The following is a 26482-nucleotide window of genomic DNA, read 5'->3' as shown; positions in this document are numbered from 1 at the left end:
GTAATCATTTATGGCGATTTTCGCCGTCTTTTGCACAGCTCGATGTCGCGATAACGATAAATTTGTGGTTAAAGTGTGCAGGCCTTGTGCCTAGGATAGAACAAAGGTTAATTAAAGGCAGCCATGAAACACCATACTTCTACTTGGAACATGTTTCTCCATAATTGCTTGCTAATGATGGCTGAGAAGTTAGGAATGAGCCTGTACCCATTGTCAAAGGTCGATGAAACTCTGGGTTGTTGTAGACTTAAGCTGGCAGCATGTGTGTAAAATTTAAAGGGAAAATCGCCATCGTTGTGTCTGAATTCCTTCACTACTCACTACATAGTGCACTACATAGTGGCTTCACTATTTTCTAGTGCTGTCCGAATCTAAAGTTCCAAAATCCAGGGCCCTAGAAATTTCCCAGAAGTCTCTGCGAAAAAAACCAGTGTGCATTCATGCATACATTTAAAATGTATTTAAATGTATTTTTTTAAACAAACCATTAACGTTTTTATTTTCAGAAGACAGTGGATTCATGGAAGATTGTCGTAAAAAACACTCTTATCAATTCGATTTTAACTTTGTGAAATCAATCACGTCTTGTTCGCCATTTAGAGAAGACAAAAAGTAGTGAGCATGGTGTCTGAGTTGCTTTTAAAATCCAGGGCACTATATAGTTTTTTTAGTAGTAAGGGGGTTAGGGTGGAAATTTGGACATCTCACACTTTGCCACAAAATGGCCACCAAGCATTAGGTCATGTGACCATCCAGAATAATTTCAAAACTTCTGTTAGATGTCCCAGTAACCTGTGCTAAAGTTTTTCAATAAAAGAATTTCTGCCCTGTTCAGCAACTCTGATCTGGTCAGAAAAAGCTCTAATCCAACATTTGACACCAGAAATGGATGTAGCAGGAACATCATCTGCTCCTCCAGAGCTCTGCTTTGACCTTCAGAAGCCACTGCTGAAGCTTCGTTTTCAAACTCCATCTTTTCAAAAGGCTCAGCACTATTTTTCTGACTGCACGTACAGAATGGCCAATGCTCTTAACCTTATGTGCTGCAGAACAGGCCCCTGTATCCTGTTAACTGCATTCTCCCTGAGAGCTAGAGGCAGCTTCTGCTCCATCTTTGGTAAAATTTCATTCAAATGAGCTGCAGAGAAGAAGCCTGAACTGGCTGGTCTCCATTAATGCTCATCAGCTGACAGTTTCTCTACATCTTCCTGCAGTGAATTTAAAGGAGTTCCTGACTCACTGATCCGTTTGGTTATTTTCCTCCTGAAAACTGGTGAAGGTGGACCTGAAAAAAATTTGATGTCAGAACGCTCAGCATTCGAGTCGGGGGGAATCAGACAAACCTCTGAATCCGGCAGCTTTGGGGGGCTGGGGAGGAGCAACTTGTCTTCTTTGCAAATGTTCAGTAAAAGTCTATGAAACCTTTAATAAATGGTTATTAAAGACATTTTGTTCCAGTGGAAATCCTTTCTACTTGAGTTTTCCATGAAGCTTTCCTCCGATGAAGCAGCGTCACAGACCATCAGGTCCTGCACAGCCTCACACCATATAAACACAACGTTCGGTTCCTCTTCCTGACCCCTTCAGTGATCCCTCTGCTCAAAAACTGGATCTGTCGGGTGTAGGCCCGCCGCCTGCCGCTAGGGGCGCCACCTGCGGCCATCAGGTGGCGGAGAGCCGGAAGTTGTGGCGTTTGTTTCCTGTGGAGCCTTCCGCCAGCTTATGGCACGCTTCATGTGTCGGTTATTCTTGCTTTCAGTCTTTTATCGTCGCCTCAGTCAGAGTTGAGCTGCACGTGACCACTCCGGAAGTCACCGGTTTCCATAAACAAAGGTCCGTCGGTTCACCCGCTGCTGCTGTCGCCCCCACCGGGCGGTTCTTCTTCCTGGCTAGCTTTAGGTGGATGACCCTCCAGTCCGTCTGCGCTCCTGGTCTTTAGGAGGTATTAGGAGGTCGGGTTTTGATGGCCAGCGAGGAGCAGCACCGACCCGCCGCGGAGCACGACTACGCGAACACGGCGGACGGTGACCGTGGCAGCCCGCCGGCGGCTGCGTTTGTGGCCGCCGGGATGGAGTACAGGGTTCCGGTGGAGGAAGGCTGTCCCGGAACGGACCCGGACTCCCGGGTGACGCCGCGACACCCCGCGCGGCCGGAGGACAGGAACTGCTCGTGCTGCCAGCTGCTGTTCGAGCGCCACGGACGCTCCTTCAACCGCAGGGCGGTGTACACCTTCACCACCCCGGACACCGTGCGGTGGGTGTTCCCCGAGTCCACGGTCACGGAGAAGTCCTTCCTGTGCGAAAGGTGCGCGCAGGTGATCCGCACCAAGGGGAGGCGGAAACAGAGCGGGAAGCGCAGCCTGTGGCTGAAGCCGCCCACGCCCAAGAAGGTGCGTGTCCGTCCGTACTGCCCCCACTGATGCCCCTAGCACGCGCATGCGCACACCGGATTCAAACAGCAGAACTTTGTTTGCATCACTGATCTAAATGGAGAAAAATAATTCCAGACAGTTTGAGCAGATTCTAGACAGGAACCAAGGATCATCTTTACCGTGGACTGATCTAAGATCCTCTGACACGAAATGTTCACACAAATGTGGAATTCATACACGGAACATTTGCCTCTACCACATGACTTCTTAAGTTTTATTTTTTTAGGTGGGTGGGGGGCTAGCTTTGAGGTCATTAAAATAATACTAACCCTAAAATTGCCCCCCCCAACCAGATATTTGTTCGTTGCTTCAAGGCAACTCTATGCGATGAGATGATCATCGTATTGTATTGATACCTCGTATTGTATTTGTATTTTACAGTACAACAAACATGAAGTAACTCACAGACAGCATATAAACTATGGAAACATTTCATGGAACATCAGAACAACAAAATATATCTACAAACGTGTATTTATACATTTATACATTTCTCATCGTCTTTACTCGCCGTGGAACCTGAGGAAGCAGACAGGTGTGAAACAAGTCCCTATTGCATTTCGTGCCCAAAAAAGGAAAATGCATTGGAGAGAAATAATTACATAATTGCTAAAGCACACACACATTTACTGTTCACACTGAACCCTAAGTTCATAGGTGTCCCTAAAGCTGATTCATGAATCCATTTCTCCACTTCCTGAGGGAATCTTCCTCACTGAAGGTTTCCTTCCATAAAATGTGTTTATATCCATTTCCTGTGATGGTGAGTATATCGTAAAGTAAAACAACTGTGAACATGTACATGCTTACAAACGCATATCTACACACATGCTAAGGCATTATGTTACCTGAAACACATCGACTAACTGCACAAAGTCAACGAATGAAAATGAACAGTTTTACTGAATATAAAACATTTTAAAGTAGAAAAACCTATCAAAAGTACTTCTTCACAACCAATTGACACATTTTAAAATTACATTTACATCAATATAAACATGTAATAAAGTGATCTTGGTCTTCTTAGTAGCTAACTAGCAGGGTCATGTGGACCCAGACCCGGATGCAAAACTAATATGATGGGTGCCTCTATTTAAATGTTGCAGCTCTTGTTTTCGTTGCAACCAACACATCCTCACACCCAACTTGTCATACATGGACGTATTTTAGGGGCTCCCTCTGTCTTTTTGACGTTTTGGGGGTCCCCAACTCATCATTTTTCAATGTGCTGCCTGTTCCCATTACATCAGGGGTCCCAAACCCTCGGGCCTCGAACCAGTGCCAGTCAGAAAGCCTCCTGGTACCAAGCCGCAGACAGGAAAAATGCATACACTAACTTTGTTGCTTTCCGCTTTTTTATTTTCTGATTCAGAAGGAAGTTTTATTTTGGAAAACTACTTGATTCTGTTGACCACATTCGCTTGTCTTGCTGCGTCGCGTGACATAAAGCGGCTGCTCGCTCTGAGCGCTAGCTAGGTTATCTGAAAGCTCACCACCCTTCCTATCTTTCACTGTGGTGTCAAGAACCCACATTGAGAAAACTTTGCGAGGAATGAATTCATCCACTTGCTCTTTGGATCCCCTTCTGACGGCTCTTGCCAAGTCTGTTTTGCCTACTGTGAGCCCAACTATCACTGAGCTTGTAAATATCTCACTGCGTACTGGCTACATCCCAACCCTCCTTAAAAACCGCTGTCATCCGTCCTGCTCCCAACAAGCCCTTGCTGGACGCAGAAGTGCTTGCCAATTACAGGCCTATTTCCAATATCCCTTTTCTGTTAAAGGTACTGGAGAAGATAGTCGCTTCACAGCTGCAAAACAACCATTTTGAAAAGTTCCAGTCCGGTTTTCGATCAGCCCATAGCACGGAAACTGCTCTACTTAGGGTGACGAATGATCTGCTGATGGCAGCTGATTCAGGATCACCATCTCTGCTTGTTCTTCTGGACCTAACAGCAGCTTTTGATACAGTGGACCACATTGTCCTTCTGCATTGCCTCCAAAAACTCTCTAGGACTGCCAGCAGATGTGCTGCAGTGGTTCCGATCATATCTGACTGATAGAACTGAATACGTGCTCATGGGAGGATGCAAGTGCAGACCGCTCCATGTGACATGTGGTGTCCCGCAGGGGTCAGTTCTCTGCCCTATTCTCTTCATACATTACATGCTTCCCCTTGGACGTGTCATCAGTAAACATGGGTTGTCCTTTCATTGTTATGCTGATGACACACGGATCTATAAAAAAAACGCTCCAAACTCCACTGCAGCTCCATCCCATCTCACCGGATGGCCTTGAGGAGATTAAGGGATGGATGAACAGCAATTTCCTACAGCTAAATAGCAGCAAAACCGAGGCACTACTTGTTGGTACCCCTTGCAGATTAATTCCTCCTCAATATCCTAGTTCACATTCCACAGTCAGGTCATCACTGTCTCCTCCTCAAGCACCAACCTAGATGTACAGTTTGACCCTCAGTTAAACTTCAACAACCACTTAAATGATCTATACAAGACCTCATTCCACCACCTACGAAACATCTCCAAACTCCGGCCTCTTCTATCACTTCCCGACGCAGAAACACTTGTCCACGCCTGTATCTCCTCAAGGCTGGACTACTGCAACTCCCTTTTTTGGCATTCCAAACAAAAATATTTAAAAAACTTCAGTACATCCAAAACAGTGAAGCCAGAATAAAGCGGTCAGGAAGTCTGAGCACATCACCCCCATCCTGAAATCGCTCCACTGGCTCCCTGTTTCATCCCGGATTGAATATAAACTTCTCATCATCACCTACAGATGCATGGTTGGTCAGGCACCACCATGCCTCCAGGAACTCCTCATTCCCCAGAACCAGAGCCGTACCCTACATCAGGCAGTTTCCTTGTTCAGGAAGTTGACTCAGCGGCGGATCAGCCCGTTGTGTCGATGCTTGTGACATCATCAAACAGCTGACTGCTGGTGTGAGATGAGGGAAACTAGCGTTAATACTGACGTAGTCCTCGTCTTTTCTTTGACAAAGTAGTCAATCAAATATAATTGATCAGATTGGAGTTGTTTTGTTTTTTAGAAGGGATAAATGGCCAACTAGATGACATTCAGTTATGTAGCCTAATGTAAAATCCTAGTGAAACTTAAAAGTCAAAAAACGCAACCAATTTGGCTGTCCAGAAGACCCATAAGTTCTGGTCAGGTGTTGCTGCATCCGTCATTACCTGATGAAATATGTAGAATAACTAATTATTGGTTAGATCAGGGATGGTAACTCCAGACCGCATTCTTGGATGTTTTCCAGCATACCCTGCTCTGGCATGTTCTAATTGGCTGGACACACATGAACCTGGTAATCAGCCATGAGTAGGGCAAGAATATCTGGAAATCACGCAGACCTTGCGGCTCTCAACACCTGGAGTCTCTTTAGGAAAACAAGAAGACGCACCTGTGGCGCTGACTGCGCTTTCCTTTCCCCTTTTCAGGCTGCCAGCACCTTCGTTGGTTACCCCGGCAACAGTGTCTAGTGCATTTGTCACATTTGTCACACATGATGGCTGTTGCCATGGTGCAAATGTTCTCCACTTGACATCTTGTTTGCAATAAAAAGTGTTTCAATTTTAATAGCTGTAGGATCGCTCAGAATATCCGTTTTTGACAAACCCGACCCCTTCAAGATTCCAGTGAGCTGCTCAACACGTAGACCCAACAGCTCGAAACAGTGGCCGGTGGACAATTCTGCATACCCATAAAAATGCTGATGTGTCAAATACTTCTCCCCCCACTATAGCTGTGCATCACTGAGCAGTCTGGCTGCACTACAGGCATCACACCTCCTTTACTGGGGTCCAGACTCATGCAGGGGGGGCTTTGCTGACCTTTTCTCTTTCTGCAGACCAAGGACAAGCAGGCGGCTGGCTGCAGGATGGGCAAGAAGAGCACAGCGGCCCTGCTGGTCAGCAAGGCCAGCTACAAGGCCGCTCTCCAGGTGCTTTGGTCAGCCAAAGGCGCCCGCAAACCCATGTTAGACTTCTTCAGTAAGCAGCTCAAGATGGAGGTGAGAGTGGGGCTGAATGAAGGATCTTTACAGAGCCTATATCATGCTGTGCTTCAGCCTTTCAGAGCAAACTGTATCCACATATATGATATTACCTTTGGCACACTAAAGAACGTTTTTTTTTTTTTTTACTAAATATGAGCTATTTTTGCAGTTCATCTTCTTACTCTGAAGTAAAACAACTTGATCTCTGAGGCCCCGCCTCTCGCTCTCTGAGGGTGACGTCAGCCTAGAGTCGGCCTCGGCAGCGTTTCTCCCACGAAGACAAACATCTGAACTTTTGCAAAGATGGACGTTCACACTGTGCATAGAAAAGGAAAGCGTTTAGCCAATCACCGCTAGCTCCACAGAAAAAGTGTGTGTGTGTGTGTGTGTGGTCCTCACTTTGTGATGTCACAATGTGAGGACCAGCTGGTTTTCATGAATTAACCCTTGTGTTATCCTAGTCACTTTAACATTGGGAGTTGGGTCTTCTAGACCCACTAGACAGTGCTCTGAACCTTTTTTCTTCAATGATTTGTGATCTTCACTAGTGTCCATGGATTACATGAAATCTTTCCACCTTTATCCACCTTTGTCATGGTAGGGAGAACACCTCAATGGAAGGGGGGGGTCATCTATGATAGCACAAGGGTTAAGAGGGGCTGCTGGTCAGAGGGCATTTTTAGAGTATTTTTAAATACCGCTGTGGGGTTGTTTTTAGTGAGAAATGAACCTAACAAAAGCTCCAAAAGTTGATATAGCATGATACAGGCCCTTTATCCTTTAAGGCTCTGCAGCTGTTGGGTTTCTCGTTGCATGCCGCTGCAGATGAAGGAGCTGTCTCGGAAGGCAGACAGCCCCTTCCACCTGAAGGTGTCGGGCAGGAAGCCACTGTCCACCTTCCCCTGGCGGCGGTGTGCAAACTGGGCCCAGGAGACCGCTCCGCTGGTGGGAACCTGCCTGCGTTCCATGTTCCCCGATGTTAACGCCATCCTCAAAACCAGTCGGTAAGTCAGTGGCTGAAGGTCGGGTGGTCTCTGGGGGCGTTGGGCGTGCTGAGCCTCCTCTGTTTGACGTACAGTCAGCTGTCGGAGCAGCAGGCTGTGTCGCTGCTGGAGCGCCGCACCGTGGTGGCACTGTCCATCCCACTTTTCACCAGAAACAACTGGAGGAACAAGTTCTTGCAAGCTGCCCTGGGGGCGGAGCTACACCTGCAGGGCTGTTCTGGCTCCGCCCTCGACACCCTCAACACCATGGGCTTGTGTCAGAACAAAGACACCGTCAAGTTACTGCTGCAGCGGCTGGGAAGCAGCAAAGATGCGGTGAGTGAGACGTTTATCCGGTTTGCCCTTGTTTGAATTAAAGATCCTGTGCTGACAATCAGTGACGGGAAAGGCTCTGTCTGCAGAGCTAAAGGGGAGGAGCAAGGAGAATTCTGAGAACATTTTCCCAGAAACAGTCTGATTCACAGCTGTTGTGGACACAATCAGAGTATTAATATCATTTTCCATGATCTCTTGAGCCTTGTTGTCTCTTTTTGCTCATTTTAGATGAAGTATCTCTGTGTTTGAAGCAGTTCAGGACAGAGACACAGATCACCTGAGTTACCAGGTGTGACAGTCTAACAGAAACCCAAAAGATCTGGAAAAAATGGAGTTGTTTTGAAATCGTCTGACATTTGGTGACAGGTCTGGAAAAAAGGGATGAAACCGCACGTCCTGTTTGAGCCGTCAGCCTCTGATTGACTGAAGTGACGTGTTTCAGGTGGGCCGACTGCTGCGTCTGGAGGTCATTTTGAATGTGCTCTCTTATGGAAAAGCCCCTGCAGACCCTTCCCAAAAAATAGGATTTTACTAGGGAAATGTATTCATTTCCATACTTCGATAAAAAAATGTAACTGTCAGAATATTGATTCAGGGCCCTCTGTTTAATTGATCTCAACTATTTTATTTTTTACATATATTGAGGTTTCGGCTTATAAAACCCACAAAACCAGGATTTCAGAAAACTGGAGAAATCAGTTTACTTCTCAGTTTTTGCAAAAATATAAAGACAGAGTCTGATCATATCAAATCAATCAAAAAAATATTTCTATCTTCAATGCTTCAATGGTCTGGTCCAGGTCAGAAGGGTCCTGGTCCTGCTGGAAGATGAAATCTGCATCTCCATCCAGATCCTCAGCAGAAGGAATCCTGAAGTTTTCTAGAACTTTCTGTTAGTCGGTTGCAGTGATTCAGGATTGAAGGAGTTTACCAACACCAGTGCTGGAAATCCTGACTGGCTGGATGGAGATTTCACTCTGGACCTCCAGCAGCTTGGGTTCTGCTCCTCACCAGTCTTCCTCCAAACCTTTGGACCTTGATTCCCAGAAGAAAGACAGGACCTTGGACCACTGGCCAACGGTCCAGTCCTTCTTCTCCTTGGTCCAGTTGAGACGTTTCCTCCAGTGGTCCGGGCTCAGAAGTGGTTCGACCCGGTTGTAGATGTAGCCTGTCTCCTGAATGTGTCTGAATGTTGTGTTTATTGAAGCTGTTCCTCCACTTCATTCCACTCCAATTTGGGCAGATTTCTCCAGTGTTTTCTCATACTTTGTAATTATGAATATAGACTTTTTCATGATCTTTTTTTTTTGTGGAAACTGTATATTTTGGTATTTAAGGTTGGAGCCGTGGTCAGTGCTTCCCATCAGGTTCTGCTTGCCGACATCTCCGTGCCTAGGTGGTCTTCTAAAACCTGTACTCAGTGGTGCGGCTCTAATCGTGTTGAAAATGTGTGATGTTAGGGAAGGCGTTTGCAGCAGAAAACATCTGAACTTTTCTGCGTGAATTTTAGGATTTGACACTGAATCTTTAGATGTCTGGGTTTTTTTTTTTGACATTGTCTGTCGTTTCGTCCCCATGGGGTCAGCGCCACACCTTCTAATCCTTGTCATGTCATCCACAGCTGGATGAGGAACACGAGCAAAGGAGAGAACAGATGGAAGAAGTTTCAACTGATGACAAGGATGACAAAGAGGAAGAGGAAATGGTGATGACCGTAGAGGAGGAAGTGGAACAGGAAGAAGTGCAGGATGAGATTTGGGAGGAAGATGATGAATCAGCAGTCAAGGTGAACGAAGCTAAGAAGAGGCGCAAGAAAGCAAAGAGGAAGGTTAGAGGAAGACGAAAGCAAAGGGAGGAATCTGAGGGGGAAGAAGGGTCAGAGCAGAAAAAGAGGAAGGTGGTGGTGGTGAGGCTCGGCCTCCTAAAGGGGCACTCTGAGGTGGGAAGATCTGACCTATCAGCTCCTTAGGATGCCTCATGCTCCGCCCACAACTCGAGGCCCACCTCCATGACATCTTACAAGGTGCTTTTGAAGAAGACTGGTGGTAGCTGGGCTGAAACCCCCTCCCTCCTCTGCACACGCTGATCACATGACTGCCTCCAGCTAGCAGCTTTCTGAAACTCACCGCCTGTCCTTCCAGTGATTCCGTTGCAAAAGTCTCGCTGCTTTAACCCTTGTGCTATCTTAGATGACCCCCCCCCCCCCCCTCCTTACATTGAGGTGTTCTCCCTACCATGACAAAGGTGGATAAAGGTGGAAAGATTTCATGTAATCCATGGACACCAGTGAAGATCACAAATCATTGAAGAAAAAAGGTTCAGAGCACTGTCTAGTGGGTCTAGATGACCCAACTCCCAACGTTAAAGTGCCTAGGATAGCACAAGGGTTACAAATCTGCACACGATTGCTGAAGAGGAGGCCAAACATTTGAGAACGTTCAGAGGAAGATGACGAGCACGGTGAGGTCCTGTCCAATCAAAACACTGGATCTAAAGCAGCTTCATGAAGTCAAAGCTTTCAGGGCTTCTGTGTTTGCAGGCTAGTCTGATGTGTCTGTTACCTGAACGCTTCTTCACCTCAGATCTGTAACAGCAATCTGTCCTTCATAGCTGGATGAGATTCCAGCTTCTGCCTGGATGTCTACAGATCAGCAGAAAGCCCTGTCAAACCGTTTCTAATACTCAACATGCTGTGATGAACTTCCTTCACCAGAGTTTGATAAACATGGTAGCTGCAGGCAGGTTGAGTTTCTGAGTGTTTTTAAGCACAGTAGAAGAAAGGATCTGTATGAGTAAAGTGCCTTTCTGCTGGGATGAACCCAAAGGGGATGACCTAACCACACCGCAGCAGCTCCAGAGTTCTCACTCAGTGCAGCCTCAGCACCACTCCCACCATCAGAGCACTGAAAAACAAAGCTGCTTCAATCTCTGAAAAGGTTTATTTCCCATTTCTGGCAATAAAAAGTTCTTTACATCATTTGATTGGTTCATTCCATTTATTCCAAGAGAAAGCTCCAGAAAAGGATGTAAGGAGTTAATTTTAGAACTGCAAATACCCACAATAAATATCCCCCCCACACCTGTTTCAGCTGCAGAAATCTTTGAGGAATGAAGGTTTCCTGGACCAACATCCAGACTCTTCCTAGAGGAGCATTTCCTGGGGAGGGGTCACCTTAGATGTTCAGGGTTTTCTTAACAGAGAAGATGATGTCTTTGACCTGAGGAAGACTGTGTTCCTCCAGGGTCTTAGCATACGGCATGGGGATGTCAACACCCGTTACCCTGGTAACCGGAGCATCCAGATAGTTAAAGGCAGGACCTAACAGAAGAGAGAAGAGGAGTTTAGAGCAGCAGAGCTTCAGGTGGAGATGACCAGCATCTAGTCATGACGGAGCTCCTGTGGTTCTATTGAATGTGGAAGGCCGATGACTCCAAACGAGTTCATCTGATCTGAGTTGTAACAGAAGTAACCGGAGAACCTGGACTCCAGGAATGAAGGTTAGGACCAGATTTTGGTTTTGATTGAAGAATTTTACCAGGGGGCCTTCAGTAAAGTAGTTCTAATTAGAAAGTATGCGGAAGGCCAAGCTCAGCCAGGATTTCTGGGGAAAAGCTCTAAAGGGTCAACCTTTGGAAGTGGAGAACATCCCACTTTTGTTCTTGCAGGGTGAGGTTTCTTTTAGAGGGGTGGGGGCTGTTTGTGCGTCAGTCACCTTCCATGACCCTGGCGCAGATCTCAGCTCCAACTCCAAACTGAGGCCAGCCGCCCTCCACCGTCACCAGGTGGTTGGTCTTCATCACGCTGGCCTCAATGCTCTCCACGTCCATGGGGCGGATGGTCCGCAGGTTGATCACCTGAAACCCACAGAGAGAGGAGGGTAAGGGTTCGGTGACGCCAACCTGTTGGCTCTGAAGTGCCCTCCTCTACCTCACACTCGATTCCTTCCTTTGCGAGCACAGCGGCGGCGTCGAGGCAGTGGCCGACGTAGCGCGAGTGAGACACCAGGGTGACATGACTCCCTGCAGAGCAGCAGAGTTCACACAGAGCAAAACGTTGGAAGCAGACATGAAACCCAGAATAACAACCGCTACAGTGGGTGAGGGGCAGGCTGCTTTGATGGTTGTCATGCAGCCAAAGCCAGGTTCAGCTGGAAGGCCTGTTGGATTGTTGGGCTGGGGGGCACAAACTAACTTCAGCTTTCTCTGGCCAAACAGACCAGCTAAGGATGTATGTAGGACCTGATCCCCTACATCGTGGAGCCTGGTTCAAACGTAAAGCTTCACAACAGGAGCCAGAAAATAAACCCAAAAACATCTGGGTTTTAGGAGGAGCACCCCAAGGTGTCCTTCACCCTCCAACATTCTCCCATGTGCAGCCAAAGCTCAGGAGGGCTGCATGCGTCATACCGTCTGAGCTGTGGTCATTTTTAATCTGATGAATAACTGTGTGGGTAGGAAATCTACACACAACCCCACAGAGGACGAGTCAGGACAGATTTGGGTTTTCTGCAGAAACATGGGTTCTGTTTCAGCTGCTTTGACATTCCCCCCCACTGACCTTGTCTTTCAACCTTGGCCTCGCCGATGGGAATGGTGAAGTCTTTGGACTGCGACTCCTCCGTCATCTCGAAGGAAACCCCGTACATTAGCTCGTTCTCCAAAAACACAACTGCAGCAAAAACACAAGTACCGGGGTCATCTCCAACGCCGCTGACAGTAGAAGAGTCTCCTGACCTGAGGTTCTTTAAAGACCCACTCCACAGAAAACTGTGTTATTAGTGTTTTTAACACCTTCATGTAGCATTTCTCTCATGATGGAGGACATACTTGTATTTCTTAATTCAAATCGTTGTGAATCAGGAGCAGATGAAAGAAATGCTGTTTGAAAAAGCTTGTAGTTACATACAAACTACAATCAGTGAGCGATGAGCTTCCTTCCTTCCTGAATTGTGATCTATATTCTCCAATCTATTGAGCATTGATGAACACTGGTTTACTCGATTTTGCAATTAAAAATTTAGACAGCACTACAAAATGGCATATGCACTATTTAGTGAACTATTTAGTGAGTATTGCAGGAATTCTGACACAGGTTTTTTGAGTTTGGCTAAAGAAAAAAACAAATCCTAATTAAAGGACGACTGGGGACACTTTGGAAATGGATCAAAAGATGACCGGAGTGGGACTTGAAAGGTGAAACGGACTAAACTGGAGAAAAATGTTCAGTCTGGCCTTAAAGCAGACTGCTGATGTGCTGCTGCTGCTGCTGCTTGAAGCTGTGACAGCGGCTCACCAGGGTTGTCATCTCTGATGGCTGATTTCAGGAGACCTCTAGCATCTTCAGAGTTCCATGGACTGACAACCTTCAGACCCGGACAGTGAGCGTACCTGCAGATAAACACACCGACACTCAGGCACGAGGATTTGAGCCCCCTGATGGCAGAAATGATCAGGATGCAAAGATATTCCTACAAGAAGGCAGAGAAACTCACCAGGCAGCAAAGCACTGCGAGTGCTGTGCCGCCACGCCGGCTGAGGCCCCGTTGGGTCCTCTGAAGACGATGGGGACTGGCTGCTGCCCGGCTGACATGTAGTAGGTCTTTGCCGCAGAGTTGATCACCTGATCGATGGCTTGCATGGAGAAGTTAAAGGTCATGAACTCACAAATGGGTCTCAGACCGGCCTAAGGAGATCAGACACAGACACCAGGCTTAGCTGCAGGAGGAGGGTTGTAATGGTCTGGCTCATTTTATCTCAATGATCTTCCTTTAAAGCATGAGCGGACGCTGAGGTCCTCTGACTGCAGGAGAACCTCAGGCATCATTTAGGAAGAAGCTCAAGACACAGCTTCAGATACTCTTACCTGATTATTTATTCCAATTTTATTATTTTAAGTATTTGATCTAATTTTCTGATGTATTCAAACACGTTTGATGTCTTTGAACTGTTTTTCCCCTGTGGGGCTGCCAGCCTGGTCTGTGGTTGTTGCCGTGGTGATCACCCTCACAGCCTCACAGCTGTGGAGTGGAAACCGACCTGGGTGGGCGTTGTGGCGATGGCTGAGCCAGCAACTGGCACGATTCCCCAAATACTGTTTCCTTACAATCAAAGTTTCCTTCATAATTACAGCCATGCGTGTTTTCATTGTGTGTGGGGTCATGGTGTGTGTGTGTCAGTGGAGGGAGGGAGGGAGGGAGGGGGCATTCTCATGTAAAGCATGAGAATGCCTTTTTATAAATACATTTGCTATTGATTTGATGATAAACAGTGAGCCAAAAGTTTCCGTGTGAATAATGAATTAAATCAGGACAAGAACACCTGAGTCCAGAGCTGCAGGATATGAGGAAAACTCACAATTTGCGATAGTAGTGATCAATACATGAATATATAGCAAAACTATCAAAAATATCATTTCCATTTCACTGCAACAGTTGAATTAAACTAAGAGTCAACATAACTTGACTCCCCAAATGACCCTCGTCTACAAAGGAGGCAAGCATCTACCATTATATAAAGGCCTCCATCTGACTAGTAAATGGATTTGGATTTGTTTAATACTTCAAGCTGCCATAAAACTGTTTTAGCACATTTAAAGGAACCATTTATTGCAACTTTCACAGACTTTTAAAATATGCATATTGCACAACTTGATATTGTACTAACAATAAATTTGTGATTTTTTGTGCAGGCCTACCAGAGACATAAATACTTTATATGTATATAGTGAAAAAGTTCATATTTCGAATCATTACACATAATTAAAGACTACTTTTCTTTTAAATGTTGATGACTTTGGCTCTCACCTGTGATTAATTCAAACCTAGCAAAGATTTCTGAGCCTTTAAATCGTGGCTCATCTACCTTAAAAAGAGCACCGGTTTGTGTTCTTTAATTGTGTCACTACATTTTTGGTCATCGTTACATCCGCAAAAATTCCTAAGGTTGCAGGTTTTGCAGGTTATTTGTGAGATGTTGTGGGTTTTCTAGAGCAACTCGTGGACTGTTTCGTCTGAATTTCAAGCAGAAACTCAGACCAGAAAGTCTCTTTGTTGTCGTGTTTGGAAGGTTTCCGTCTCAATCCAAATGCTCTTATATGTAGTTATTTAGTTATTGTAAGACTGGAATAACCAGGTACATGACATGGAGATGTTCTCGCTCACATTGTGTGCTCACAACACGTCCACACTGGGTCCAGGGAACGGTGGCACTGTGGTGGAGCGACCAGTGCATCAAAACTGCCCCAGGGCAATCACAAAAAACAAAGTTTGGGTTCCTTACTGGTTTTTGTAAAAACTAGAATTGATCAAAGTAAGTTTGAGATGAGGTCATTTTTCTGTGTTCCTGTTTGGTTTACTAGACCCACACTTAACTGACGAAAGATCAACGGCAGTCACAACCCAAACTCACCATGGCTGCTCCCACTGCGATGCCAGCGAAGCCCATCTGCAGCACACAGATACACAAGGTGTGAGGCGAGAACGCACACATGACACACTGACACCATCAGTACACTCACCTCTGAGATAGGCGTGTCAATGATGCGTTTGTCTCCATACTTCTTCCACAAGCCTCTGCTAACCTGACACACACACACACACAGAAGAACATCAGACGCTCACCGTTTCAGCCTTGTGTTTTCCGTATGAGCACAGCATCCAGACTTTCATCTTTAGGAGTCTCCCGCCCAGCAGAAACGGAAACTGAGCTCCAAAAGCTTCGCTCAGCTGACAACCGTCTGCACCGCTCAGACAGTGTGATACGAAACTTTTTATCTGCAGCGTCTTACAGTATTACTTCCAAAGGACTTTCAGTTCCAAACCAGAACACAAAAGGATCACATGTGAAAGCAAATGTCAGGAGCTGGATTTCTAGGATTCACATTGAAAACAACAGATAATATCACACGTTGCTAAACATTTTTTCAAGCTTGTTTAGGAATCGCTGATATATTTTGTATTATCAGAGGTTTGGTAGAGTCCCCAAAAAGTGTACGCTAGTAAGAAAAGCACTGCAGTATATTTTGACTAAAGTAAAATTGGAAGTACCATCCCCATCCAAAAACGTATTTTAATAGGAGTAAAGAGAGATATTTGAGTACTGAGGAACAGCGGATTTTTTGAAATGAATGTCAGACAGTAAAGACATGACATTATGGACAAATTCTAAAGGAATAACATCATAAAAATAAATAAATTTACAAAAAAGCTACTTACAAAATAATGCTTTCCTAAGTCAGCATTTTTTAAGAGATGACCAAAACAGCTGAAATTTTTCTATTCTGAGGGAGGTTTTATTTTGGAAAGCTACCGGATTCTGTTCACCACATCCGTCCGTCTTGATGGATCACGTGACTTTGACCAGCTTTATCAAAAAAGATCAATAGTTCTGATAGTTATTTCTTCCTAGGTAATATTTGCAATTTTTTTTTACTCTACTATTGAGCTACTTCCCAAACGTGCTCTGTTTAGGTGTTAAATGATAAAAGAAGGGGAATAAAATAAAAATGGGGACAGCCTGGATCTGTTCATTACATGTTTCACAAAAGTATCGGATCAGGACTTGGCATCTACAGACTTCAGATCAAATGACTCATAATTGGATTGGGGCCAAAATACCCTGATTGGAACATCCCTGATCTCTTCTTTTCCGGGACCTGAATACGCCTCCAGCGCTCGACTGATCTTTGTGTGATCCGTGAAACCGCCCACCTTGTAAGCACCATCGTACTGGGCGACCTCCTCTCCCATCAGGAACACCCGCTCGTCCCGCTCCAGCTCCTCATCCATGGCCTGGTTCAGGGCATCGCGGACTGTGACCTGACAGAACCAGCAGAAGAGCATGAGGGAACACGCGTGTGGCAGCGGAACCCCACCTCCCTACACTGAAACACACACATGTAGAAGGGGGAACAGCTTCTCCTGCTTTGGAATAGAGTCATGAAACCGTGAATGGAATTAAACTCCCAACACCGGGAAAGAGTCACGGACTGCATGGAATAAGTGGGGAGGAAGTAGTCTGGACTAAATTAGATCATACGATCAGATCAGATCATAATCATTACTAGAATTAAAAAAACAACAACAACAGGACAGCAGTGAAAGTCCCAGCAGAACCAGTTGGGACAAGTTCACGACCAGGGGGGTATTCCAGGAAGCATGTTTAAACTAGCCTGACTTTAACCCTGAACTCTGGCTGAAATCCACCTGAACTTGCTTACTCTGGGTATGTCGGTTCCAAAAGACCGGATATGAGTTGGCGTAATTACGCTCGACTTGGTAACCCTGGAGAGAGCGTTATACTTCAGTGAGACGGAGTCTGAGATTTTAATGACGGCGTATGAAGATTATACGTCCATCAAAAAAGGAATACGGCTGCATCAACAGCAAAAGAAAGAGTTTCTGCTTGGAGAAAAGAACGGACAAAGAGAACGTACGAGTTTCTGATCTAATTTCTATTTTCATTATGACGCATATGTGAAACATATATATATATAACTTATCCAACTTAAATTGATTCAATTGATAACAAGTAATTGAGTTAAATTTATTCAACCTAATTTCTTACGTCAATCCAACTCAATAATTGTTTATACAACTCAAATTTACATATTTATCAAACTAAATGTCATTTTACTCCAATTCAATTAAATTTTTTTCCATCTTGAATTATTGTACTTCTTGAACTCTCATATGTCTAAATTTGTGCCTGCAGATATTCTCATTTTTATAACATTAAAATGAATGAAACAAAACAGTTTTGACTCATCTAACCATATTCCTTGTCTCTGAGTTTATCGTCAAACCACTAACCAGTAGTGGTGCTATATAAACTCATCATCCTCTTCCTCCCTCTCACTCATGGTGCAGAAAGAATTAAACATAACAGGACAAAATAACTCGGCAAAACGCAGTAAACAGCAACAACTAAACACAATTTTTCAGAAACCCACACTTTAACCCAAATCCGTCCAGACAGGCAAAGGGAATGGTATCCCACAACCCCTTGCGGTGCCAATCTAACAGCAGCACCAAAGTTACACCTACTTAATTGAATTAATTTGAATGAAAGTAAAATAACTGTCTGGAAACTACGTGTTATTTTTAAACTGACTTAACTAAAACGAATTTGCTTCTTAACTGAAGCAAATAATTAAGTTAGATCAAAGTAAAAAAGTTTATCTTTCCAACATCCATATGTGGTCTTATCACCCTCTCATGGTGGAAAAAGTATTATCTGAGCTTTTTCATCCACTAAATCATCTTCAAATGGACACGCCATTCTGCTTCACCTCTCTGAAAACAAACTAACCTTCAACTAAACCTGCTCCAGACCAGGTTATGTTCAGAGCATGAGTTGCCATGGTAACTTGACCTACTCTGAAACATACCTCCATTTCTGGAACCGAAAACTGAGGTTATCAATTTCCTTAGCCTAAACTTACCCTGGGAGCTAGCATAACCTGCTTTCTGGAATACCCCAAAGCATAGCCATGAAACGGGAACAACAACAACAACAACACAAACGTCTGAACGAAACACACTAGTTAGCTAACGTCATCCAGGTTACATAGCAGTTCGTGTACATTTCTCTCGTTTGAAGCTAAGCCCAGAGGAAGACATCGGAAACTGAACACCAGAAATTATAAGAGCAGTCAGAAAACACGCAATTAACTGAAAAACAAACAGCCGACAGCCTGTTTTTCTCCAAACCAATGGTCCGGTGACTGTTAGCCTGTTAGCCGCTAACGCTGACCTGCACAGCGGCGGATCCGCTCCCGTGAAACCTGCGCCGCCCCAGAACCAGGACGACGTTCTGAAAAACAAACGACAGTCTGTCAGGAAAAAACAGCTGTTTACTGGGGGAGAAATTACGGTTAAAAACATCTACATATATATGAATGTATGCACCTTTCCTGACCGCAGGAAGGATCTCAGGGACGACGCCATATTTTCTCTGTCCTCTACTGGAGAGTAGGAGGAGATTCCTATGACGTCACAGGGGTCAGCAAATCAAAGCTCCACATAGAAACGCGTCGAAAACGAGTCACAAAAGAAAGCAAATCAGCGCGCTGAAGAGGAAAAGAAGGCGGGAACTTTCACCCGCGTGAAGCACTGACTCTATCAGAGTCTATCTCAAGTGCAAACCATTCAACAAATCACTCGATACAAAAACATTTTTAAGATCACAACAACAATTAAAAAAAAAACAAATTTTAAAAAGCAGCATTACATTTTAGAAAACAAAACAAAATTTCAGAAACCAAAACTTGAAAAACAAAAATGACAAAAAAAAAACATTTCAGAAAACAAAATTAATTTCCAGGAAAAAAAGAAATATAAAAAAATGAAAACATTTCAGAAAAAAAAAATTCCAGAAAAAAATGAAATATTAAAAAATGAAAAACATTTCAGAAAAAAAAAAATTCCAGAAAAGAATGAAATATTAAAAAATGAAAAACATTTCAGAAAAAAAAATGAAATATTCAAAAATGAAAAACATTTCAGAACACAGAATGAATTTCCAGAAAACAAAACGAAATCTTCAAAAATGAAAAACATTTCCAAACCGGAAGAGGCAGGTACTATGGGACAACGCTGATTGGATGATGATTTTTGTCAATCATTTGAACTGAAAAGTATTTTAAATGAAGCGATGACGGATTTTATCGTCCAAACAACAATGTACTATAATAATCCACGTATTTCCCATTTATATATCAAATAAAAAATGCAGCAAACTGTTAATGAACTTTAAAATTATTTTTTTAACATTTCGCCTGACACACGGTCACCCGGAAGTAGTTTGTGAGCACTTTTACTTTGAACGCTGTGCGCTAATGTCTACGGCTGCGAGGTTCACGCTGTCAATCATCTTTAGGTAAGAATCAATTCTGTGATCTTTTCTTTTGTCAGTCACATGTCTCTAAGGATGTTAATTTTAGGATGTTAAAGTGCTGCTTTGAAAAGATAATTTCTTTTTATCTTGCGCATGCGCAAAAAGAACCCGATGGAGACGAACCGTCTTCACATGATAGCCGTTCCCGTTTTCGGTGACAACATGAGAGAAAAAGCTCCGAGCCAGCCTGATTCTGTGATTTATACAGTAATTACAGTAATTATATGGCATCAGTGTTGCTAAAAATCGACTTTAAGACTGAAATCAGTAAACAAGTTCTTATGGGAAATAATATTTAAGTGCATTGTATATTTTAGAACCATGCATATACACATATACTGAAACTTAAAAATGAACTTTAAAGTTTATAAAATACTTAATTGAATTAACATGTGATATTTCTGCAGGTGAAGTTTCTCAAAGCGAAGTTCCAGAAAGGTTTGTGCTGCAGAAGAACAGATGGCAGCTCTACATGGGAATACAAGAAGACTAAAGTCATTCATATCATTGTGCAGTGTAAAGGCAAGTCACCATGATTTATGTGCAATGTAATCAATAAATATTATTTAACCTTAATATCTAATTTTTTTTTTAAGTTGCAGGTCCTGTAAAAAAAAGTCTTTAACCTGCTGCATAAGCCTGATTAGTTGTAAATGATGCAGTGGGGAGTGAAAAACGAAGCACAATTCCTGGCTTTAGCGTCGGGCTGATGATCTGGAAATCACATCTGAGGAATCGCATCAAACACTTGTACAACTCCAAACAACTTAATGTTCCTTTAAGCAAAACTCCAGTTTAAAATGTTCATATTAGACTTGCTTCATTTAGGAGTTTTTCCATGTTTACCATTTTAGGTTTTAAAGCTTTATTAACAAAGATGATGTTTGATTTTCAAAGCTGTTGTATAGAAATGTTTTTTTGTCAATGAAAAAACTGAATGCTGACGTGAGGATTGTAATAATGGATATGAAAATAAACAAATTTGTTTCATAGCAATGCAGTATATTTATTGAAAACTTAACATGAATACGTTATTCAGTAACAGAAACAAAGAAACAGTTGTGGATTTTCCTTTATGGGCTTCTTCATGCAGTTAATCAAATGTTGCGCTTACATTCAGCATTTACTCAGCGTACCTGTCAGTCACATTAGAGGAAAAAATGCATCTGGGAAAGTCTGTTTGTGCTTAACAACTATATCAAAAAGAGTCATGTCAGGGAAGTTTTGTCCACATTGCTGCTCAGCATCACATCCAGAGGAAGATGCACAGGTAAGAGACGCCAGTTCCTGCTCGTACATGCTTGCAGCTTCCTCTGCACTGGACTCCAGCTCCATTGAAATCCCTGACAGAGATAAATTAATAAATTAAAAATCCCTGACAGAAAAACATCAGCTGCCGTTCATCTTTCATTCAGGAAAAAGTTGAGTTCATCAAAATGAGGAGAAAATGGGTTAAACCAGAAATTCATTAGGGAGGGGTCAAAACACCAAACTCAGAATAAAATACATTATTTCAGTCTTATAAAAAATACATTCTAAAACAATTTGGTATTCCTCCTCTGCCTGAAAGACTAAAATGTTTTTTTTAAAGATTTATTTTACACTACAGACTTTGCCACCTTTAGTTACACACCTGGACGTGTCTGATGATGTGCACATCAAGTCATTTACTGTCATGTTTCTGTGCACTGACACACTCTAGTCTAAAGTCACAGATCTTAATAGTGTGAATAAGAAGCATTCATAAATGTTATTCTGAGACACAAACTGCTGCAGTTTACCTGACAGCTTTGCTGATTTATGCTGCTGGTACACCTGTCTGAGAATCCTGCGCACGTGACCCCCCTCTCCAGGTGATGAGGTAACCTGTCATTAACGTATGACTGAAGGATCTTGGATCTGTCTGTAAACACCCACCTAGAAATCACGTTTAACGCTACATTTATTAGATCAAATAAATGTGCCTCCATACCTTATCTGTGGATGGCGGGACTGCATTTCCTGATGTGCGCCGTCTTTTACGCCCGTTTCTTCGCAGCTGCTGCTTTAGACAGAATCCTCTCACGACATTTTGAAACATTTGTAAACCTGGTTGGTGTTGATATTTCTGCGTGCGTTCTGTCATCACATCCGCTAAATATTCAAAGATTAACGTTTATGTTAACGTTTTACCATCCCTTTCTTTGTTTACCTGCAGAACGGACGTCATCCACACAAACTACTTCCGGGTGACCGTTCTGCTTCAGACGAAATATTCAAAAAATAATTTAAACCTTCATTATCTGTTTGCTGCATTTTTGATTTAATATGTAAATGGGAAATACGGGAATTATCATGGTACATTGTTGTTTGGACGATAAAATCCGTCGTCGCTTCATTTAAAATACTTTTCAGTTCAAATGATTGACAAACATCAACATCCAATCAGCGTTGTCCCATAGTACCTGCTTCTTCCGGTTTGGAAATGTTTTTCATTTTTGAAGATTTCGTTTTGTTTTCTGGAAATTCATTCTGTGTTCTGAAATGTTTTTCATTTTTTAATATTTCATTTTTTTTCTGAAATGTTTTTCATTTTTTAATATTTCGTTTTGTTTTTCTGAAATGTTTTCATTTTTTTTTATTTCATTTTGTTTTCTGGAAATTATTTTTTTTTCTGAAATGTTTTCATTTTGTAATATTTCTTTTTTTTCTGGAAATTAATTTTGTTTTCTGAAATCTTTTTTTCTTTTTTTTCTTTTTTCTTTTTTATGTTTTGGTTTCTGAAATTTTGTTTTGTTTTCTAATATGTAATACGCTTTTTAAATTGTTGCTGTGATCTTAAAAATGTTTTTGTATCGAGTGATTTGTTGAATGGTTTGCACTTCAGGGCCACCGTAATATATATATATATATATATATATATATATATATATATATATATATATATATATATATATATATATATATATATATATATATATATATATATATATATATATATATATATATATATATATATATATATATATATTCATATTTCTATATATTTATACATAATATATATGTATATAATTCAAATATATAAATCATTTGTTGCTGTTAATTAAGACAAACAGTCAGCCTTAAAAGCTCAAACTTTAATGAAAAATGCAAAGTTGCAGGACTTTTTACAACTAAAAAATTATAACAAATAATTTTTTTAACTAATTTCTTTCAAACGTTTAGAAATTTTAGACCTCTTTGACATGTAAGTAAAATTATTTAAAAAAATACAAATAAGTCAATACTAATAATAAATAATAACAATATATAGATAATAAGTCAATAATATTAATAATAATATTAAATCAATTATAATACAACAACAAGTCCATAATTCAACAATAGATTTACCCTAAAAAAAACAAAGAAAAACAAAAGATTTACTAGGGGCGACAGTGGCTCAGGTGGTTGAGCGGGTCGTCCAATGATCAAAGGGTTGGCGGTTCGATCCCTGCTCCCACCAGCCAAAAATGTCATTGTGTCCTTGGGCAAGACACTTCACCCTCCTTGCCTCCAGTGTGGCCTCCACTGGTGTGTGAATGCGCATGAATGACCCCGGTGATGGTCAGACAGGCCGTAGGCGCAAACTGGCAGCCACACCTCTGTCAGTCTGCCCCAGGGCAGCTGTGGCTACAACTGTAGCTTACCATCACCAAGTATGAATGAGGAGTGAATGAATAATGGACACAATGTAAGCACTTTGACTGTTTGAAAAGCACAGAAAAATCCAATCCATTATTATTATTACTGATTCATGTGAGTGATCAATTTCTGTAACACAGATGGTATGGTGCCCGGTTTCAAGCTAACAGTCTGGCCAGTTTCCACAAAATGTTTTGAACACATCCAGACTGTATTTCTAGTTGGTACCACAGTGATCCATCTGGGTTAGCTCTTTTGATAGCCAAGAACCACTTTTTCCTGAAGTCTGAATCCATTGGAAACCTGCAAGAAAAGTTCAGTGACTGAGTCAGAAATGTATAAATCTATATTACTATAATAGCCTAGTCCTAGTATACTGTATATAGGTTTAACACAATAAAATATACATTTATGTCGACAGCAAATTATACATACATCATGCAGCATGTTGATAACAGCCCTGCAGCATCATGCATGTCAACATGTGTTCTATTAATAAAGCCCCTGCAGCATTAAAAGAATAAATTATCATACTTACCTGTGAAATGTTGTGCCTTCCTCCTTCGTGGACTCATTTTCTGGAATTTTGGAAGAAATGTGTTCACATGCATTCACTGCAGCAGTGACTTGACCTCACCAAGATGGCGGTGCTCTCCTCCCATGAGGAACCACGTGACGTCTCCTCTAGTGATATAACTCGTTGGGCACAACACAGGGCACAGCCAAGTGGGTCGCTGGCATGGTAACCTCTCTTGAAGTGCTTCAACAGCATGACCTGATTGAAACTCAACTATAGCAGTATTCTTAAAATCGGGGTCAGAACTACTAAGCTTCACTACTCTTGAAATTGGACCATACATCTGCAAAAACTCGATTACCTCATTGTCTGTCACTGCACCTGTTAATCCACTAACAAGCAGTGAGTTTGGTACTTTTACATTTTCAGCTGCTACAACCTCCATTGTGCAAGCAGGAATATCAGAAAAATTAAGGTTCTGTAATAAAACTGCCCAACTGTATTTGGATTTAACTCTAAAGATTTAAACACTTAAATCTCTCCTGGCTGGCTCGCCAAGTTTTATGTAGCACTTGTGTCAAACTTAACCAGCAAAAGCTATACAAAGTTACTAGGTTCTATTTATGAAGAGAAGAAAAAACAATGTGTTTAAATAACAGAGGGCAGGTTTATTACATTACCTTTCACAACACAAAATAGAAAAACAACATAAACAATAATTTGTTCCTAAAACTGAATTCTTTTACAAAATAAATCAGCTTTATAAAAAATAGTATAAAATAAATTGTCCTTTGTCTCGTTTGTGCACTCAATTTGTTCTCTACCCGGGTAGGATAAATGAATGTGTATAGGAATATTCCTTATCTCTTGTCCTGTCAGATTGGGTTAAATCCTGTTGATGGGAATCAGTAACAGCTGGCCACACTGTACGTCAATCTTCAACAGGATACTCTCGTTCTACGCCTGGCTCGCCATCCACTTCCAACGAAGAATTGTAGTCCGAGCTACAATTGAGGGTCATCAAAACAATTCTGCACATAGTACAGAATAAATCAGACACATTATAATCTATATTTCAAGTGAGATCTCATCTTTCAATAAACTCAGTATCTTTTCCCTGTAATTTGGAAATTGTTTTTATGGTTTTCTTTTTTTATTAGTTCACCAAAACCAATTTACGAACAGAAAATTCAGTAATCCTTTTAACAAGTATTTACTATTAGTAAAAGGAATTTCCCTTTCCACAAATCTGAAAAAAATAACTGTATGAATAAAGTTTTAACAAATAAAATTATTATAACCATGGTATAATACAATTCTTTTTAAACAATGAATACTTCAACCACCTTTTCAATTAACTTTTCAAAAGTACATATTCACGCATATGTATACCAGAAAGAGATCAAATAAAGTAAACATTTATAACACAGTTAATACACAACTTAACATTTTCTACATACTCCGAATTGTTTTGTTCCCCTTTTTAACAAAATTTAATTTAAAACATAACCGTCAACTCCACATACAACTCTTTCCTACTCACCGGAGTTTCCAAGAATTCTTAAACACGACACGCGTTCACAACGTAGCCGCTCTGAAAATGTTCTTTCGGCACACAACGTAACCGTAACATAACACTGCCGATCTTTCTCTGCTGGTCACGCAGCTCCTTCTCTGCCTCGTGCTTGCAAGAAAAAAACGCAGACACAAGATGGCACCCTCCACAGAGCCCTGCATGGTATGCCTGGAGGGCCAAACCATCTCTACCGCAAAGGAAAAATTAACCCTTTAATTGCCAATAGGAAAATTAACCCTTTAAAAACCTGTAGGAAAAAATAAATGCTTTTTCTAAGTGGGTTACACCCTCCCCCCCAAAAAATAACATGAGTCCCATCATGTTACATCGTGTCAATAACTATATCTCATACACTAGATGGTGATCAGTCTCGTGTATAGAATCAAGTGCGCGATTAAAACCTTCCAATAAACTCTGAGCAAAAGAAATCAGAGGCGTTCCAAGCTGCGGATAATGAAACCGACGTGGTGGTCTTTTTAACCGCTCAGACTTTCTTAGTGCTGTGTCATCGTCATTTAATTCCACCGTTTCCTCCCTTTTTTCGGTCTGTGTGACAACAGCTTCATCAACAGGGGGTGTTATATTCTGTCCCTGACTCAGCATATGCTCCACTGCATCTGTCAAACACTCGGTATGGTTGTTATCACTGCCTGGAATTGACTGCGTCTCATCCATGCCAGGGAACTGAGCTGCATTATCAACCTCCTCATTACCGATATTTTCACAAATGTCATTTCCTGTCTCCCCTTCCAACATTTGCTGAGAATCACTTTCAGGGAGAAGTGAAGGGTTTTCAGGTGTAACCTGGTCACTGGGCATTTGACCTTCTGGAGCACTGGAAAGGACCCCTCCTTGGTTAATGTCATAAACTTTGGTAAAGGTCTCAGTGTTACTCAGCGGCTCACTATGTAGTACTTCATAATCCTCATCAGAATCAGAACATTCTTGTGCAGGATTCTGAGACTGAGTTTGTCTAGTTCTGGGTCGACAGGGAGGTTTTGGTATGTTACCCTCATTTTCGTCCATTTCAGATAAATTTCCACAAGGT

General features: G+C 42.3%; 2 protein-coding genes and 3 long non-coding RNA genes across 5 annotated transcripts; 2 read left to right on the top strand and 3 right to left on the bottom strand.

Moving 5' to 3' along the window:
* The first annotated feature begins 476 nt into the window (after positions 1-476).
* LOC101163393 (uncharacterized) lies at positions 477-10760 on the top strand. The gene is made up of 5 exons (XM_004086153.5): positions 477-2389; positions 6318-6479; positions 7290-7468; positions 7543-7783; positions 9405-10760. The coding sequence occupies exons 1-5, from the start codon at positions 1964-1966 to the stop codon at positions 9750-9752; spliced, it is 1356 nt and encodes a 451-aa protein (XP_004086201.1). The 5' UTR covers positions 477-1963; the 3' UTR covers positions 9753-10760.
* Positions 10704-18844, bottom strand: pdhb (pyruvate dehydrogenase E1 subunit beta). The gene is made up of 11 exons (XM_004086154.5): positions 18691-18844; positions 18536-18595; positions 16492-16599; positions 15300-15362; positions 15191-15226; positions 13276-13466; positions 13077-13171; positions 12342-12452; positions 11712-11803; positions 11497-11638; positions 10704-11102 (listed from the first exon to the last, which is right to left on the bottom strand). The coding sequence occupies exons 1-11, from the start codon at positions 18727-18729 to the stop codon at positions 10957-10959; spliced, it is 1083 nt and encodes a 360-aa protein (XP_004086202.4). The 5' UTR covers positions 18730-18844; the 3' UTR covers positions 10704-10956.
* Positions 18845-19527: 683 nt separating this feature from the next.
* On the top strand, positions 19528-20670 carry LOC144992091 (uncharacterized). Its single transcript, XR_013655889.1, has 3 exons — positions 19528-19660; positions 20086-20194; positions 20275-20670. It is a non-coding gene; the product is annotated as an uncharacterized LOC144992091 (long non-coding RNA).
* Positions 20660-21789, bottom strand: LOC144992092 (uncharacterized). Its single transcript, XR_013655891.1, has 3 exons — positions 21651-21789; positions 21460-21581; positions 20660-21021 (listed from the first exon to the last, which is right to left on the bottom strand). It is a non-coding gene; the product is annotated as an uncharacterized LOC144992092 (long non-coding RNA).
* Positions 21790-22779: 990 nt separating this feature from the next.
* On the bottom strand, positions 22780-25583 carry LOC111946259 (uncharacterized). The gene is made up of 3 exons (XR_013655890.1): positions 25402-25583; positions 23880-24889; positions 22780-23644 (listed from the first exon to the last, which is right to left on the bottom strand). It is a non-coding gene; the product is annotated as an uncharacterized LOC111946259 (long non-coding RNA).
* Positions 25584-26482: the final 899 nt, after the last annotated feature.

Source organism: Oryzias latipes, chromosome 5 (genome assembly GCF_053564925.1).
Source record: "Oryzias latipes strain Hd-rR chromosome 5, Olatipes_Hd-rR_3.1".
Classification (NCBI taxonomy): Eukaryota; Metazoa; Chordata; class Actinopteri; order Beloniformes; family Adrianichthyidae; genus Oryzias; species Oryzias latipes.
Note: the sequence above shows the minus strand (reverse complement) of the source record. Positions and strands in the feature narration are given on the sequence as shown.